General features: G+C 58.1%; 1 protein-coding gene across 15 annotated transcripts in view; it reads left to right on the top strand.

The window, feature by feature from the left end:
• Nucleotides 1-18,621, top strand: part of MYT1L (myelin transcription factor 1 like) — a 404,563-nt gene that overhangs the window by 294,248 nt on the left and 91,694 nt on the right. For all 15 annotated transcript variants that reach the window (XM_038560664.1, XM_038560665.1, XM_038560668.1 and 12 more), the window contains one exon: nucleotides 2,141-2,496. In XM_038560664.1, the coding sequence (XP_038416592.1) occupies nucleotides 2,141-2,496 (356 nt within the window). The remainder of the gene's footprint in view (nucleotides 1-2,140; nucleotides 2,497-18,621) is intronic.

The following is an 18,621-nucleotide window of genomic DNA, read 5'->3' as shown; positions in this document are numbered from 1 at the left end:
GAGTTGGTGGAGCCTCAGCAGTCAGCCAGCGCCCCTTGCTTTACGGACGAAGAAAGGGATCCGTGCACACGGAAGAGGGGAACGAGCAGGGTCGCACGCTGGGATGGGAACGAGGTCCCTCGACCCCGGGCCCCAGCACACGCCAGCATCCTCCGGGCCCCGGGTGAGTAGTGTCAGCGCTACGACAGCACGAGAGGCACCCAAGCAACCGGAGGAAATCATTTTCTAAGAGACGTAAAGTTACTGCCACTGCCTTTCATTCCCGGCGGGAACTGTCTGGGAAGTGTTGATCCAAGTGGCAAACTGCGCGGTAGTGAGTGTCCAGAACCACGCGGGGAGACAGGCCTGCTGGGTCGCCGGATCCCTGAGCGAGAACAAACCTGCGATGAGGATCAAAACGCAGGCACCACGTCCCCCCGAAGACCGAGTACGCGCCAGGTGCGGCACCAACCTCTGTACAGACCCCTTGCCTCCATCCCTAAAGCAGGTGTGCGACCCTTGCTCATGGGGGGGGGGGCTGAAGTGCGACATCCAGTGTCTGTCCCAGCCCCACAGCGTGGCGCCTGCCACAAGCACTTGGGACATGTCACCTTCCAGACAGCCCGTCCCTCGGCCACGGGTCTATCCGCGCCTCTTCCCACTGCTGTGGGGATGCGCCTGGGACCAGCAGGGGCTTGAGCGTCCGGCAGAGGCTCTGAGGACCCTCATCGGGCACTAGGGCGCCACGGTGACCGCCTCGCCCACCCTTTCCACCCACGCCCCTCCTGGCAGTGAGTCGCATCCCCAAGTCCCCAGGCTGGCGTGCCCCTCCTGACCTTGGCCGGTGCCTGCCACCTCCCTGCCAGCCACACCATCCCATACTCCAAACCCCCCGCGTTTGGTTTTGACGTCTGTTTTCTGCACTGATCACGCTCTTTCTTGTGTTCACATCTTTGCAGAACTGTGTTTGAATAGCTCCACACGTCCCCCTCGAAGTCTCCCCCAGCCTCAGCCTTGGCTCCCCGGGCCCGCTGACCCTCCCTCCTTTGCCTAATGTAGCGCCGTCGGCATGACTTCATCCTAGCATCGATCCCACGCCACGCATTCGTGAGGCGACACTTTCCCCTGTGTCCAGGACGTGCCCAGTATTTGGTGCACACGTCAACAGCACTGATCGGGTCCAACGCGGTCTCACTCGCCGGCTACGTCTGTGTCGATCCCCTCCGAGTCTGGCAGGGCCTGGGCTCCAGCCCCACGGAGCCTCCCAAAATACATACACGCTGGACGTGTCCATGTGAGACTGGGTAAACACGTCACATTTCAGGTCCAACACTAAGCTCATCAGAGTCCTACCGACGGCTCACTCGGTCACGGAGATCACACAACTCATGTTAGGACAAAGGGAGCCGTTGCCTCTGTGCCCCGGGTCTTTCCCCCTTGTTCCTCGCGGCACATCCGCAGGCTTTCCCGGAGGATGAGTCATTAGCAACGTCGCTTTGGAAAATGGTCCCCTCTGGGAGATTAAGGGGTGGGGTCCTGCTGTGACGGCCGTACCCACCCGTGGGTCGATTTCAGCAGGTTTTAGGAACGACTGCCGAGCACACTGACTTCGTTTTCTGTGGCGTTGAGATGGGCTTGACGATATTCCTCGTAAGGGCCAATTGTGCTCCGTCTCTCTAGACGGCAACAGGCATTTGCGGTTCATCTTCTTCTCATAGTTCGTTGCGTTGACAGGTGCCGTTTTGTCCGTGGAATGTAGAAATCCAAGTGCGTCCAAAGCTTTCTCACAGCACACACACGCTATGTTTCACGTAAATGGGTGCATGTTCCGCGCATGGACTAGGGCTTCTTGTACGACGTCCGTCTCACGTCATGCGTGTTTGGCAAGGTGTTTAAGAACGTGAATTTGTGTTGTCAGCTGCGTGGCTCGGAAGCAGTGCCTCCCAACCGTCCCCCTGAACTCCGTGGGACCCTCCGCGTTATTATCTGGTGGCCGTAACAGGGAGCTGGGAGGGGAGGCGAGGGTGGGGGTGCCCGGGTGGACGTGTGTGTACCTGTGTGGGTGGCGCTCCTGCTGAGCTTTAGCTCGCGTGACCAGGGCCCCTGGTGCTCTAACCTCCAAAGATAGTGACCCCGATCTTCTCTCTGTCTCTCTACACAGCGTCTATGGCTGCCCCTTGGCTAAAAAAAGAAAAACACAGGATAAGCAGCCCCAAGAACCTGCTCCCAAGCGGAAACCGTTTGCCGTGAAAGCGGACAGCTCCTCGGTGGATGAGTGCTACGAGAGCGAGGGGTCGGAGGACGTGGACGAGAAGGAGGAGGACGAGGAGGAGGAGTTCTCGGAGGACGAGGACGAGCACAGGGAGGAGGACGAGGAGGATGAGGAGGGGGACCGGGAGGAAGAGGAGGAGCTCGAGGAGGAGGAAGACGATGATGACGAGGATGGGGAGGACGTGGAGGACGAGGAGGAGGACGAGGAGGAGGAGGACGACGACGACGACGAGGAGGAAGACAATGGTAATCTTTAAAATAGTAGCACGCGATACGTGGTGGCGGGGGCCCGAGTGCCCCCACGGAGGTCCCGGTGGGGCGATTCAGGGCACAGCCACGACCACGTGCTCACAGCGTGAGTGTACCTGGTCAGGGCTGGAACCAGTGTCCGTCCAGGTGTCCTTCACACTGGTCTGGAAACCATTCCTCTCTGTGTGCTGCCAGTCGGCAGATGCTGTGCGTCACTCGGGTCCGAGTGCTCGTCACTGACGTGGGTGCGGTGTTCGCTGTGCGCACATTGATCCAGAGCCTTACGGCAGCGCACCTACGAGGCTTTAGCATCCTGTGTTCCCGGAGGCTCTGCCCCTCACATACTGGTATCTGCCCAGGTGCCGGCGTGGGGATGGCTCGGCCTGCTGTCCTCCCAGGGCCGGGAGCTCGATGAGACCCCGGGGGCGCCAACGGGGGAGGCCGCGCTTGTCTGTCAGTGGCCAAGTTATACTTTTTGTCCCAGATTGGGGTGGAAGGAATATCGCTGAAACGAAACCGTTCCTCGACCCGTCATTGGCTTCGTGCCGGAGGATCGTGTTTCTGACCTGGGGTGTCCAGCGTTGCGAGGGGGCCAGGCGTACCACGGCATGGCGCGTGCGGTGGTGACCGTGCTTTGGGCGGATTTAGGATGGCTTTGCCTTTATATGGTTTCCTGTTAGCGTCAGGCTCATCACCATAAGTTGAAAGATAATCCTTTCCTAAAAGTCATCTCTGCTCTAGAAGAAGGTGGGGGTTTTCTGAAGAATCTAGATTTAGTCTTTATTGGCTTCGAGTTTGCCTCAGAGAAATGCCAAATGTGTCTGAAAGCAAAAGGAGTGTCTTCTCTCAGGCTTCCTCCTTGGGCTCCGAGCTCTTGGAAGCCTGAACTCCGGGAGAGCTAATTTCTCGGAACCGGGGACAGCTGCTGCGGCCCGTGCGGAGAGCTGTTTCAGATGGGGTGGGCATGGGCTGGCTGTGGGTCACGCCGTGCGGCAGATGCAAATTGATGTTCCTCCTCCAGAGGCCATTCTCGTTTGTTCCTGGAAGCCTGAGTTTTATGACTGTTACAGCAGGTTCAGGTCCTCCTGGGGGCAATTCACCATCCCGTTCACACAGGTAGACGAGCATGTCCACATATGTGGGCACGCACCCGTGGGTGCACACACACGGATTTCACGCATCAAAGTAGCAGGCTCCCACGATGGTGCTTCCTGCCGTGACATCGGGGAGCGTGGTGTGGACACAGTCTGATGACGTGCATCGGCCACACACACGTGGGCACCGCCAGCCCCGCTGTGTGGACGGTGGCCCACACCCCAGCGTCCCTGACGAGACGGCGCCGCACGCTGAGCGTTACAGGCAGTACCTCCGTGTTCCATTGGGAACATTGGGAAACAGGCCAACCTGGCAAGTGACTTGTGAGCACCTTTCCTAAATGTGTGCCGTTTGGGGCAAAATCATTAAGTGCTGAAGCTGCTTAACGGTGTGTGACTGGACCGTGGCTTCTTGTAAGGACGGGGTGCAGCAGCATTGCCCTTCCGCGTGCCCGTTCCGTGCTCGGGCAGCAGCGCGGATCCAGGTGCGGGTGTTTGTGCGTGCCGCGTCCCGGAACGAGAGCTTTGTAAACACGCATCACTGAAACCGAGGGTCTCCACCACATTTTAGGTCCTGCTCTTCATTTGCTAGAATTAAACTTTCAAGTGTAGTTTCCTGAGGCTCACATTTTTAAATCTACTTTTCAAGTACCGAGTGACATGTTTTGAAGAAAGAAGTGGAGTCTTACCGAAATAGCTTCAGGATATAACTAGATCGAGGTTTGTTTTAATTATTATTCTAACTCGAATGCTTAGAACGTAGTTTTATGTTGTTGTTGTTTTTTGTTTTTGTTTTTGTTTTTTAGAACATAGTTTTTAAAAGTGAGATAGCAGATCAAAACTAGTGAGAGATTCTAGAAAAATCCCAGAAAAGTTTCTGGGAAAATTTGAGTAAGTGGGCATGATAAGTGGATGTATGACGGAACCGAGAGATGCATGGTGGCATGAGTATAATGCAGGCCCCCGAGTGTCTAATTGCATGACCCGCCTAGCATGGTGACTAGCACTCAGGTGTTTAGCAAACACTGGGTGAGAATCCGAAGCATACGAGGACATAGTTTCTGGAAAGCAAATGCCCATTAAGAGGATAAATAATCAATTGTCACATTCCCGGTTTCAGAATTCATATGCAGCATCCAGCTCCCCAGCTAAGCTCCTTCTAGAATCATCTATCATGTAAGACTTTAAAGATGTGTTGGGCCATGGTGAAGTGTCACTCGATCATCAGGCATCTGCTCATCAAAAGACTAATACCTCCAATTAACAGAGTATCCTTGGCACCAAGTGTAGTGATCTACCCCCTTTCAGATGGTCCCGAGGAGTCACTCGGGTCGAACAGTGATGGTCCGTGTGGATGACCTCCCACCGTGGTTCTGATTGCTGCTAGTTCTCTTAGGGAAGCACCAAAGGCTTGCTCGATTTCTGAGACAAACACAAGTATCTTTCTTTTTTTTTTTTTAAGATTTTATTTATTTATTCACGAGAGACACAGAGAGAGAGAGAGAGAACAGCAGAGACACAGGCAGAGAGAGAAGCAGGATCCCTGCAGGGAGCCCGATGTGGGACTCAATCCCGGGACCTGGGGTCAACCACTGAACCACCCCAGCGTCCCTACAAGCATCTTTCCTAAGAAGAAATCACTGTCGGTGCCTGATATCTAGAGACTGCTTCACCAAGATTTCCTATAACACAGATTTCCTATAACGTTGGAGGCCGCCCATGATCACGTGTCCTAAGACCCCAGTTAGCCAAGTGTTTCATCAAGCACTCGTTTCGCACAAACTCCAAACTATGTTTAATGCAGTAAAATAGGACTTTGAAAGGCATATAGATCTATCAGTGCCCCGTTTTCATGCCCTCACTTACCAGGTACAGTCTGTGGGACCTTACTGGCAAATGGAGCGCCCACATCACTGCCAACAGTGTGAGCTCCTCCATGGTAACAACGTCTTTGCCGTGAGAGACGCAGCACGAGTACAGGGCATCCCATTCTGCGTGCCCTCGTCCCCTCCTTGAACGGTTCCGGCTGAAATCGGACCTTGGTGGAAAGCAGGGGGTGTACCTTTCAGTCAGGTGGCCAGAGTTCTGGGTCACCGTCTGGAAGTCAATCTTCCACGCTCCTTGGTTGCTGCTCTTGGTGGCCGTTAATCCCCGAGCTGTCGGCAGACTCCCTCCAAGGCGGGTTGTGCCTTTGTCTTAGCAAACAGAAGCAAGACACTGAGTTAGGTTAACAGAGAAGCGGGGCGATCATAGCACAGAGAGAGGAGAACATTCCAGACAAGGAAGGCGAGAGGCTGGCTCACACGCATGCACGTCCACACACAGCCGACCGCCATCCAGCAGGAGGGATCAGGGCATTGTGACGGGGCCACACGATATCAGCCTTATGAGGAGATGCAGAGTCTGCTCATGTCTGCTTCTGGGATGCGATCACTGCTTCATCTGCCACAGCGTAGGCAGCGTGTCCCATCTCTGTTATAAACTGGATCGCGCAGTCCCAGACGTTTTGTTTTAGGAAAAAAAAAAAAAAACGTATTTAAACCCCTGGGTTATCACAACAGGGGCCCATAGACTATAGAAGGACCATTATTTATAACCTGGGGGTTAGATAGTTATTTTAATCCCAAGGATCCCCCAGCCTTGCAGTTATGTATCAGCAGACTATCGCCAATAACGCACACGTCCAGCAGGTGTATTAAGTTTCGGGACTATATCGGGTCTTCAGTGATTGTGTGAGATGGGTAGAGACCGGTTCACTGTCATGCTCACTAGAGAGTGAGGCCCAGAAAGATTCGATGATTATCAGTAGGTGGTGGTCGTGTGTCAGACTGTGCGGATGGCTCTTCCTACTGGGGCCTCATGTTCTTTTCCTCACTTTCTGCCTGTTTGAGCAACAGGGAACAGGATCTGAGTGATTCTTTTCGGATTACATTAAATTCAGATAGAATTAATCAAAATTATATTTTGTCTGGTTGGCCTGGTCTTTTGCACGGAGGATTTTATTTTCAGAATGCGTTGCAATGGCCTAGGCTGCGTTTATTTATTTTTTATTTTTTTTATTGGTGTTCAATTTGCCAACATATAGCATAACACCCAGCACTCATCCCATCAAGTGCCCCCCTCAGTGCCCGTCACCCAGTCACCCCCACCCCCCGCCCACCTCCCTTTCTCCCTTGTTCTTTTCCCGGATTTAGGCTGCGTTTATTAAATGAAAGTCCCCCTGTTATACTAAAGGTAAGAAAGTTATGGTTCAGGGGATCATAGGTGTTTTTTTCTAATAGCAGATTTTGTTTGTCCTGTGGTAAATATCTTTTTGGATTCTTAACAATTTGAGAAATCTAGGTAAAGTGGTCACTTAATGCCTCACAAATGGTGGTCTAATTTCCTAGTTCACCCCCACTAAAAATACAACTTTAAATAGTATGTGCACACGTACGTGTGTCTATACCATCGGTGTGTCTATGTGTGTCCCTGGGAAGACGTGCGGACCTGCCCACTGACCGGAAAGATGATTCCGTGGGCCAAGAACACAGCAATTTGCTCTCCAGACAAGAGAAAACGTCCATGTTCACGGCCGTCTTCAACACATAACGGTTGCTTCCCATGTGCCGTTTCTGAAACACACCCCTGTAAGTATGTGGAGTCTTCTCTGCGCTGCTCTTCGTTGAGTCTTGGGGCCGCCTTGGACACGGCGGCCCTGGGGGAGCCCAGCTGACCATTCAGCAGTCAAGGTCCTCCTGCCCTCCTGCCCCGAGGGCGGTCCGGTCCTCGCGGCCGCTCTCCGCTCGCGGGTGAGCCGCACACGGGCGGTGGCCACCGGGGAGCTCACAGCTGGGGAGCCGCGGGCTGGTGTGGGGGGAAAGTGAGTCGCGGTGAGAACCTCCCGCAGGTACGACACGAGCGCGGCAGGCCGGCGAAGCCAGGGAGCCGAGGCGGACGAGCGCTGCGAGGTGCACAGCTGGCCACGGTGCGTTCACCCGGCGCTTCTCCGGCCTCCGTCCGGCCGTCACGTGCCCCGTGGCAGCGCGTCTCTCGAGCCGACTCTGCGCTGTTCTCCCCCTCGCGCGAAGCCGCCCTGTACGCGGTGGAGCTGCTAACAGGCCATCCTCTGCAGGAACTCCACTTCCTGGGAAGGGAATTCAAGGCAAAACCCACCCCATATAAATTCCTCCTCAAAGAAACATTTTTTTTAATTGCCAAGTATCCAGGGTGCTCTTTCTTTCAAGCAGGATGATGCAGTAGGCCCCACGTTGTTCAGGCATCGTGACAGTTTGCACTAGATGGGCCTGAATTTCTCTAAGACGAAGGCGGAAGGCAGGTGGCGAGGGGTCCGTCCTGTGGCCTCCGAGTCCCCCAGACTCCCCTCAGGAGGCTGTCCTCATAGTGATCAGCCAATTACCCTCTTGCCTCGCGCTCAGGGAGCTGTCCCTGATGAGGGGAGCGCGCTGAAATGCAGACTCGGAAAATCACCATTAGCGAACCAGTTTTCTCTGCAGTCAGCAGAAACGGCAATGAGTTCTGAGACCAACATAGAAACAAAGATGACGTGCTTGGTTTGCAAGGTTCCAACTTGAGAACGGCTGTGGACACAGTTGGGAGAAAGAATATGATGATTTTTTATCATCTTAAAAATTAATCTTCCCCTACATCCATGAACGCGTTATTTCGGGCAGCTCAGCATTCAGAGTGGAGGGTACAGCTCTATCGCTTGGAAACGAGTGAACAGGGTTAGGCGCTTCTAGGTGTAAGTCGGCGATAAAAAGGAGACTTCCTTCACGCAAACTAATTTTGCATGAGTATAAAATATAATTATAGCTTGTATTTCATGAATTTTCAGACAACTTAAACCCAAACCAGAAAACCTGCCGAGGAGGTAACGTCACGTAGGTTTGAGATGCAAGCAACATGCATGAAGGGCTGGGGAAGAGCCTTTCTTTACGTGATCATGAGGAAAGAAAGATGTAAGAGAATAGATTGAGTGTGTTTTTATTCAATCTGTTTTAAGGTCCACTTGCAGGAATTTCCAGCTTATTTGTTTTCGCTTATTAACCTAACCTGTGTTCCAAACACCAGCTCCTCGTGTGTAGAATGAGGCCCGGGGGCCTGGCTTCGCCCCCAGCTCAGGAGGCTAGTGCGGCCTCCCGGCGGCTTGCTGTCCTGTCTGGATGCCGTGGGAGGTGCCATGCGGAGGGAGGGAGGGACATGCGCAGAGCGACAAGCAGCAGCTGGCCAGGGGCGCTCTCCGCGGGCTCCCACGCGCGTGCTCAGGCTCTTCCACGACTCAGGGCCCGAGGTACGGCCGTGCGTATCTGGCGTACCGTGCATATCCAGGCTTCTCTAGCACAGGGGACCCGGAGCACGGTAACAGCCCGTTCCGAGAAATGACCGGTGCCCTCCCTACACCCAGACGTGCGTGGGGTCCCACGAGGACACGGACACAAAGCAGACAGCGCCTCCTGCCAAAGGAAATGCATCAGATAGTTTGAAACAGCAGTGAGTCCCTGAAAAATACGAACCGCTGGTCCTTACAAAGGGCAGGATTAGAAGTCACACGCCAAGGGACAGCCTTCAGGGTTTGGGCTCAGAGAACAAAATTTCCAGACACGGAAGACGGTGGAGCTCGGGTCCCTCGAAAGTCGTGCTGCTGTCGATGTTGAAGGGCCTTTGGAAACGGATCAGATTCCTTCCACGTGACGGGCCTTAACCGCGGTCCAGTGGGAAGGAAGAGCAGGGCTGAGTCCGCCGGAGTCCCTCCCAGCCAAACACGCCCACTGTTCCCACGCCCACTGCGAGATGTGGAGGCGCTGTGAGCTACGTGTGTGTGGGTGTGCACAAGAGACAGAGACACAGAGAGGGAGAGACAGAGGGGAGAGACACTGAGAGAGGGAGAGAGACAGAGATAGAGAGACAGAGGGGAGAGACACAGAGAGAGAGACAGAGAGGGGAGAGAGAGATACAGAGAGAAAGAGAGGGAGAGACAGAGAGAGACAGAGAGAAGGAGAGACAGAGAGGAGGAGAGAGAGAGGGAGAGAGACAGAGAGAGAGGGAGAGGGAGAGAGGGGGAGAAGGGAAGAGAGACAGAGAGGGGGAGAGAGACAGAGAGAGAGGCACAGAGAGAGGGGGAGAGAGAGGGATAGAGAGACACAGAGAGAGGGAGGGGGGAGAGAAACACAGAGAGAAACAGAGAGGGAGAGACAGAGAGGGGGAGAGACAGAGAGAGGAAGAGACAGAAAAGGGGAGAGAGACACACAGAGAGAGAAAAAGAGAGGGAGAGACAGAGAGAGACAGAGAGAAGGAGAGAGAGGAGGAGAGAGAGACACAGAGAGAGAGAGGGAGAGACAGACAGAGAAGAAGAGGCAGGGAGAAAGGGAGACAGAGACACAGAGAGACGGGGGAGAGAGGGAGAGAGAAATGCAGAGGGACAGAGAGAGGGAGAGAGAGATGGAAACAGAAAAGAGAGACAGAAACAGAGACAGATGGAGAGAGAGAGAGATGGAGAGACAGGGAAAGACAAAGACAGAGACAGAGAGACAGGGAGAGGGCAGAGGGAGAGGGTGCTAATGGGCGTCAGTCTGCCTCAGTCTGGGGACTAGGGACCTCACACAGCTCCTTCTCTGGGTGGGCGGGTACAACTGTCCTATTTTTAAGTTGAAATTTAGAGAAGGCGGCGGCCTGAGGCGGCCTCGAGGGGGAAGGTCCACGGAGCTCCATTCAGGCACCCGGGGCGGCACAGGGCCTCCAGGGCCTCCTGAACCAGCGGAGTCAGGAAGGAGCACGACCCAGTGTCTGCGGGGCACGATGTGATTCGGGGCCCTTGTGAAAACGCCTCTATTTTTCCTTCAACGAGATCATCCGTCTCCTGGGAACCCCTCCCGGATGGGCAGCGTGGAAGGCCACGGGACAGAGCGCGTCCTCGGACAGTCCGTGAAGATCTTCACCGGGAGCCTCGGCCCTGCCCTCGGCCCGTGGGGCAGCCTCACCGCCCGACTTCGGAGATCCCGCGGGGGCCCGGGCCAAAGCCACGCCGCGGACGGGCCGGCCTCCCGGGGACCCTGGTGTCCACGCGTGATCGGGACCTGTCTGCGCGCCCACTCCGCCTTCCCTCCCTGGGTCCACTCACCAGGCCGGCGAACGTCCCTGCAGCCCCGTCTGCGTACCAGGCCCCGTTCCGCATACTAGAGATTTGCTCGTGAAAAAAACAAGCCTAGGCCAGCCCCCACGAGTCGGCGGGACAGACGCTGCTGGCTCGGGGCCCCCGAAAGCGCCGCAGGACGTGAGGCCGTCAGGAGAGCTGGTCCACGCCCGCGCAGGGTCTGCTGCTGGATGGCTGATGGAAGATCCATGTTACAAAAACATACGTGTACGTCACACGCGTGTGTATCCACAGGCACACCTCCGAGATGCTGCGGCTCCATTCCGGATCCGGACGCTGAACCAAAGCGAGTCCCAAGACTCGTTTGGTTTCCCAGTCCACGGAGTCGTGTTTACACCACACCGCGCTTCAGTGAGCATGCGCCAGCATCACATCTAAACGAACAAAGTAAAAAAATAATAATAAAAACAAAAAACAAAAATAAATAAATAAATAAAAATAAATAAATAAACGAACAACATGCCCGCCTTCCTGAGGAGACGCTTTACACGCCGGCTGTCATCTGTGCTTTTGGCGACTTGTCATCGCTGATCACAAATCACCGTCACAAATATGATCATCATGAAAAAGGTTGAAAATGCCGAGAATCACCAAGACGTGACGAAGGACAAGACGCGAGCGGATGCTGCAGGAGCAGCGGCACCGAGAGGCAGCTGGAGCAGGGCCGCCCGACCTCCGCGGTGAAGTGAGGTGTGCGGGTGCACGTGCTACAAGAACCAGGGTTGGCACCCCTGCGGACACCCTTGCGTGACCCCCTGTGGCCAATGGGTGGCAACTGGCCAAACGTGCTCGCTTACATGGAGGTAATCAGGTTTAACAAGCACAAAGTCATCACGGAGCGTGAACGACACACGTCTGGGTCTCCGCGACCACCTGTCTGCTTCCCGGCGCGGCCCCCACCCGGCCCTGCTGGTCTTGCCTCTGACACTCCGTTTCCTGCTGCCTCCTTGCTCCTCCGCGCACAGGCCAGGGCACCACACCTCACACTTACCTTCCGTGTGCGAGCGTGTCTTCCGGCAACGCCACCTCCGTGGCCGCGGGGACACGTGTGTGGCTGATGCTTCTGCCCAAAGAGGTGCTCCATAGCTAGCAGCCGAATGGCCCGCTGAGCAGTGTTGCCTCAGTGCCCCAGGGCCTGAGGACGGTAACAGCCGCGTCAGTCCGTGACCTGAGAAGTCCCCTCCCGCAGCGTCCTCCCGGAAGCTGCGCGGTTCGCAGTTTGAGGACGACGTCCAGAGATGCCGATGTTTGACCCAAGCAAGTAAACGGCTGCTGGAGTCTGACATGCCTCCTGGTCAGGGGCGTCGGCCCATGCCTCAGTTTACCCCGGGACACGTGTCCCTAATCCTGACCAGGGTTGGCGCCGCTGGGTCACCGTCAGGTCGCCGTTGGGTGGCCCAGCGCACAGCGGAGGGGGTGCAGGAAATGCTTGTCGTTCAGGCGCTAGGAGAGGTGGGGGCGATGACAGGAGCCGAGATGAAGAGCGCCTCCGCGAACCCCGACCTCGTCGGGGAGCCTGCTCGCATCCCTGGGGGCGGGTGGCCACAGCGAGACAGCAGGTGGGACCCAGCCGGGTGTGGGGAAGGCTCTGCTCCCGCTGCGTCCCGCCCACAGCTCCCGGGGCGGACACGGGGGCCGAGCCGCTCAGCGCACGCTTCCGGGTGCGGGGCCCGAGCCCACGGGCCGCCACCAAAGGGCAGCACCCGGTTCAGGGAAGAGGGCTGGGAACACGCGTCCGGGGTGGTTGTGCGGGAGCCTCCAAGTTCAGCTCCCTGGGGGTTCGTGCTGGTGGGAACAGAGAATCCCAGGTGAGGGGGACGGGGCCCGGGAGGCTCCGACTACTACCCAGCCTGGCAGGACCACCCAGTCCCCACGTGTAACCAACCCTCCTTCGGCCCCTGCAGCGCAAGGGTGAGGAGGGGCGAGGCCAGCAAGGGCGGAGGCCGTCTCCGCCTCTCCCCGCGGGGAGGCCGGCTAAGCAGGACCCGGTGCCCCACGGCACCTTCCTGCCCGCGTGGAGCTCCGCACACAGAGACCACGCCGGCCCGCGAAGCCTTCCTGCTTGGGGGACGACGGTGCCCATCGATGCCGCCTCGGCCTGGGAGCCACCCCGCTGCCCTCACAGGGCACAGGGAGATCACTTGGGGTGGGCGGTCTCTGCTGTCCTTATGTAAAAGCAAAACCAACTAATTCCACATATTTTTTCAGCATCAATTTGGAAATCACATGTCAGATTTCATTCAATTTATTTTTTAATCTTTTATTTTTGGAGAGAGAGAGAGAGAGTGCATGGGGGAGGGGCGGAGGGATGCAGAACCCCAAGCAGACTCCCTGCTTGGCGTGCAGCCTGACCCGGGGCTCGATCCCACCCTGAGGTCACGACCGGAGCCAAAATCAAGAGCCGGAGGCTCCACGGGCTGAGCCGCCCAGGCGCCCCGCAACCTCTCATTGTAAACATTTAATTGCAAGAGATTTTGAGTATTTGTTGGTCTGTGTGAGCAGCGTTCCTCCGCACCCTGGCGCCAGCACCGAGTTTCTGGGCGTGCCCCGTGCCTCGTGAGCCTGCAGCGCGTGCGTCTGTTGAGCAAAAGGAGGGACACATTCAATGTGGAAGAGCAGAGGGCCCTTCCCGGGCACTGGGGCGGCCCGGACCCCAGCCGGGCCCCGCGCCTCCACACAGCCCTATGCCCGCGCTTTACCTGTGCTGGGTCGGGGTGGGGGGGACCCGCCGGAGCAGAGCTTCCTGCCAGGCGGGAATCCAGGGAGGCCTGCGGCCGCTCAGTGAACGCAGCGCCCCCCAGCGAGGTGCCGTGCTCCTCTGAGCACTCGTTCCCAGCGGGGGCGGGGCTCCCTGTGAGCCGGGGGTCCCCGCGAGCCTCACCAGCCGGCTCACCTACCCACACAGAACGGGGAGCACGAGTCGCTTCTCCGACAGGCCTTCCTCACCTGGATCCTCTGAGGTCCCGGGTGACTGATGGGTGAGATTGGCCCATTTCTGAACCCCTGGATATCGGCAAGTTCTGGAGAGCGGGTCAGCATCGTGAGGGCCCGGGGGGCCCGGGGTGGCCGCGGTGGCAAGGCTCACCCCCAAGGGCACCGGGACACACACAGGCTGCTTCGACCTGACGGACCCACGTGTCTTCTAGTGTGAAAGTCCCGATGGGGGCCTATCAACAACTCTTTCCCGCATTGACATGCAAGGATCCTAAGAAAACGTCACTGGGGACGGGGTCTGGGCTCTGGGCTCTGGGCTCTGGAGTGGAGTGGAGTGGGCTCGGGCGTCCTTCGCCTACGCGAGCTGACAAGGGTCGTGAGGGCACATCTCTGCTCGGATCATTGTAGCCACTGCTTCGACGGGGAACGTGGGCAGACCTCATCGGGAAGTTCCCCTAAGGCTGAAACTAAGACAACCAACATCGTTGGGAGGACCACGACCAGGAAATGTGACCGTCGACGCTAGAGGGGGACTGGCTGGGGTCCTCCAGCCGGACGTGCATGGGCAGCCCTCCCTCCAGCTCTCAGTTCAGAGACTCCCCGCCCCTTCCTGCTCATGGGGACTTCGGTGGCGAACAGGCCTAGGGTTCAGCCCCCTCCGTCAGGACGGGGGCGAGGCCTCGGGGAGGGTGTGGGGGCCCCGGGGCTCATCGCGGGAGAGGAGGCTGCAGGAATGACCAGCACCTGGGCACGTGGGACGCTTCTCTGCTCCCTCAGAGGAAGCACTCCACACCTGCCCCAGAGCACACCTGGGGTATTTGAGGAGGATGAGGGCAGAGGGGGAGCTCCCGTCACTCTACCTGGGCTCAGGGAGAGGGCTGGCAGCAGGGGTCACGTACAGGAGAGGGCCGTCGTGAGCACAGTGGTGGGGGGTCCCTGTCCTCCCTGCGGTCCTCCCCAGCCCCTGCACAACTTCTTCACCCAGGTGGTCCTCGTCCTCCCTGCGGTCCTCCCCAGCCCTTGCACAGCCTCCTCACCCAGGTGGTCCCTGTCCTCCCTGCGGTCCTCCCCAGCCCCCTGTGCAGCCTCCTCACCCAGGTGGTCCCTGTCCTCCCTGCGGTCCTCCCCAGCCCCCTGCACAGCTTCCTCACCCAGGTGGTCTCCATCCTCCCTGCGGTTCTCCCCAGCCCGCTTCACAGCCTCCTCACCCAGGTGGTCTCCGTCCTCCCTGCGATCCTCCCCAGCCCCTGTACAGCTTCCTCATCCAGGTGGTCTCCATCCTCCCTGCGGTCCTCCCCAGCCCCCTGCGCAGCCTCCTCACCCAGGTGGTCTCTGTCCTCCCTCTGGTCCTCCCCAGCCCCCCGCACGGCCTCACCCAGGTGGTCTCCGTCCTCCCTGCAGTCCTCCCCAGCCCCTGCGCAGCCTCCTCACTCAGGTGGTCTCCATCCTCCCTGCGGTCCTCCCCAGCCCGCTTCACAGCCTCCTCACCCAGGTGGTCTCCGTCCTCCCTGCGGTCCTCCCAGCCCCCTCCACAGCCTCCTCACCCAGGTGGTCTCCGTCCTCCCTGCAGTCCTCCCAGCCCCCTGTGCAGCCTCCTCACCCAGGGAGTCCGCCCCCTGCCCCCCTCCCACCCCCTGGATTCCCTCATGTTTTCATCCACACGGCGTTATGCACCTGCTGGTCCCTGAAGCCCGTCTGGACGCTCCCTGGTTCCTGGCCTCCCCTGCACACCTGATCGGACCCCAGGGTCGGGCCTCAGGCGTTGACAGGCTAAGCAAGCTGACAAGCCACGGCTGGTGTCATAACCAAGTCCTCAAGTCATCCCGAAGCAGTCTGGGGATGAGACATGAGAACCGCATGTCACAAAGAGCGGAAGGTCCGTCTGGAAGAGAAGAGTCTGGATGGAGCGTCCAGGTCTGGGCATGAGAGCTGCGCCATCCAGCTGCTCCGAAGTGGACACAGTGCCGCCCCCAGCATCCTGTGGCCCCTGCTCTGGTGGGCAGCAGCAGCTGGACCGTCCGGGCTCCATCTGTCGTCTGTGGGGTCAGGGGTGCTCCCAGGGCTGCTCAGGACACACACAGGCCTTGGGGCCGCAGAGCGCAGCCGTCTCTGCCGGGCAACCCCGCCTGCGGGAGCACCTGACCCCACCTTCCCCGTCGAGCGACGGCTGCCCCGCTCCCGCTTTCCTGTACTTGCAGCGGCTGTTAAAACACCAGCACAGTCATTGGAATCCAAGGTTTTACCACCCTTGCCTACTTATAAGTCAAAAATAAGTTGTGATGTTCATTTATTTCTGTAATGAGATACCTCGACCCACGCACTGCCGTCCTGAGGAACAATGGGCTTTGTTGCTTGGAGCCCCTTGGGGGGTCGCTCCCAGACCCCAGCACCTGTGCCCTGGAAAGTCTAGAGCATCTCCTGCTTTGATGTGGGCTCTCTCCTTTCTGTTTTGTTTTTCTGGGTTTTTTTTTTCCTTGTCTTTTTTTTTTTTTTCCTTTTTAATCTGTTGTGTGTTTGCTTGCCCAGGGCTTATTTGAAAGGCTAGAAAGAGCAACACAATCAGGACTGGATATTGGAAGAGTCCAGAGCTGGGTCTCGAATGTATTTTTTTGAGACAACGCACCGGACAGCCAGTGCTTGTCATTATAACATCGAAATCCGCAGAGCTCCCCCCATCAAATCGCAGTCGTGAAAGTGCCGAAGAAACCCTACGTGATTTTCCTTTCAGATCTCTTTCTGGTTCCCTAATGGTCACTGTTAAGTATAAATTGTTCATAACAGTCCGACTCCAGGGAGGTAAGATTCACACCCACGAGATTTCAGAAAAGCCCCTGGAGCTGCCACGAGGGCGCGTGGGCCCGGGCGCTGAGCAGCCTGTGCCTCTGGGCCCGGACCCCTCACTCCGCCGCCGCGTGATGTCCGTGGCTCTGCCTCGTGTCTGTGACCTCGTGGCTTTGCGGGGCGCACACTTACCACAGAAAACCACAAAAAGAAAACTGAGGTTCTTTGGGCTCCTCCCCAAACTCCAGTGTAGAAAGTTAGGGTCTTTTATGCAGCTGGTGACCCACAGGTTTTTCACAGCAACACGTTGTCCGTCTGTGATGGACCGCTGGCCCCGTGAGCCCCGGGGTTCGTGCGGCCGCAGGTCCAGGCTGTGGACCGGCGGAGCCATGTCGCTTAGCCCCGGCCAGCACGCGGGTCGTGCCCCCTTCCGCGTGGACCACATCGTTTTAGCCTCGGCACAAGCGAAGCAGAGGGATAAATTGCCTGAAATCCCAAAACCAGAGATGGAATCGTCCCTGCTGACCGTAAGCGCTTCGAGCCCTGGCGGAGGCCGGTGCCAGTGGGCGCGTGGAGCCTGCTTGCTGCCCGCCGGCCGCGCCCACCGCCCACGTCAGAACAGCTGACTATGTCACGGACGTTTCCAGGTGGCCAGATGCCAGGAACTGAGAAACCCCAATAACCTGCAAGCAGTCCTGGCAGTTGGCACCGTCTACTGCCACCCCCACCCGCACGGATGGCGGTCATGCAGCCGCACACGACGCCAAACGGGGAGGAAGAGCCACGCCGTGCCGCCGTCCGCGTAGCCCCACGCGAACACAGTTCCCCGGCCTGTTCCCAGAGAGGCCCGCTTCCCCTGGCTCCTGCTCTGGGGGCGCTGCGTCCACAGGAAGCCTGGCCACCACGTGCAGACCGCCTTCACCGTGTGGGGTCTTTCCATGGAGCTTCCTCGCGCTTCCCGTAGAAGCTCCCCAGAGGGGTCAGGCCTGCGGTGCCCCCAGCTCCACACACTAGTGAGCAGTGGACGAGTCACCTGACCGGCTCGTGTTCTCAAGTACCCCGTTGATCTTTGCTCTGACATGTCTGTGACCGCGGTGCGGTGCATCTGCTCTTGTGAAGCCCACTATCACGACCCAGAGCTGGAGGGCACCTTGGAGGCGGTGGTGCTTGCTGTAGGCCCCTGTGCCATGGTCATCCCATTCCCCCCACACACCCCCGTGTGTGGTGCGTGGGACGAGGCTGCAGGCTCATGTACCATGCCCATCCCATCCTCCCCGTGCATGGGGCAAGGCTGCAGGCCCCTGCACCGTGGCCGTCCCGTTCTCCCCCACCCCCTCCCCCGTGTGTGGTGTGTGGGACAAGGCTGCAGCCTCGTGTACCATGCCCATCCCATCCTCCCCATGCATGGGGCAAGGCTGCAGGCTTGTGCAAAGCTGCAGGCTCTTGCACCATGGCCATCCTGTCTCCCCCGTGCATGGGGAGAGGTTGCAGTCTCCTGCACCATGGCCGTCCCCCCACCCTGGTGCGTGGTACATGGGACGGGGCTGCAGGCTTGTGCACTATGGCCATCCCATCCTCCCCATGCATGGGGCAAGGCTGCAGGCTCGTGCAAAGCTGAAGGCTCTTGCGCTGTGGCTGTCCTGCCCCCCCCTCCCCCCGGTGCGTGGTGTGTGGGACAAGGCTACAGGCTCATGCACCATGGCCGTCCCCCCACCCCATGCGTGGGGCAAGGCTGCAGGCTTGTGTACCATGGCCGTCCCGTCCCCCCCCCCCCGCCCCATGCATGGGGTGAGGTTGCAGGCTCCTGCACAATGGCTGTCTCGCCTCTGTGGGGGTACATAGCTCAGGGATCAAGTGAGAGAGGAACAGGTGCCCGGTTACCAGGAGGGCGAGGCGTAGGGGGCACAGGGGCTGTAACAGCAAAGACCTTTCCTACTTGGGACCAAGGAACTGAAGGCAACCCTAGGATTCAGAGGGTGGAGAATTAACAGAAGTCAACTAAACCTAAACGTGGAGGGAGGTGTTCACCTCCATGAGGTGCGGGTCACAGCCACGGTCCCCGTGCAGCCTCTCCCACGGTTGAGCCTCTCCCACGGTTTGTCACCAAGGGGTGACACAGGCCTCTGTTTCCCGTTCGCGCCTCCATCCGTCTCCTCCTTC

This window comes from Canis lupus, chromosome 17 (assembly GCF_011100685.1).
Source record: "Canis lupus familiaris isolate Mischka breed German Shepherd chromosome 17, alternate assembly UU_Cfam_GSD_1.0, whole genome shotgun sequence".
In the NCBI taxonomy this organism is placed as follows: Eukaryota; Metazoa; Chordata; class Mammalia; order Carnivora; family Canidae; genus Canis; species Canis lupus.
This window is presented reverse-complemented; position numbering and strand designations above follow the sequence as displayed.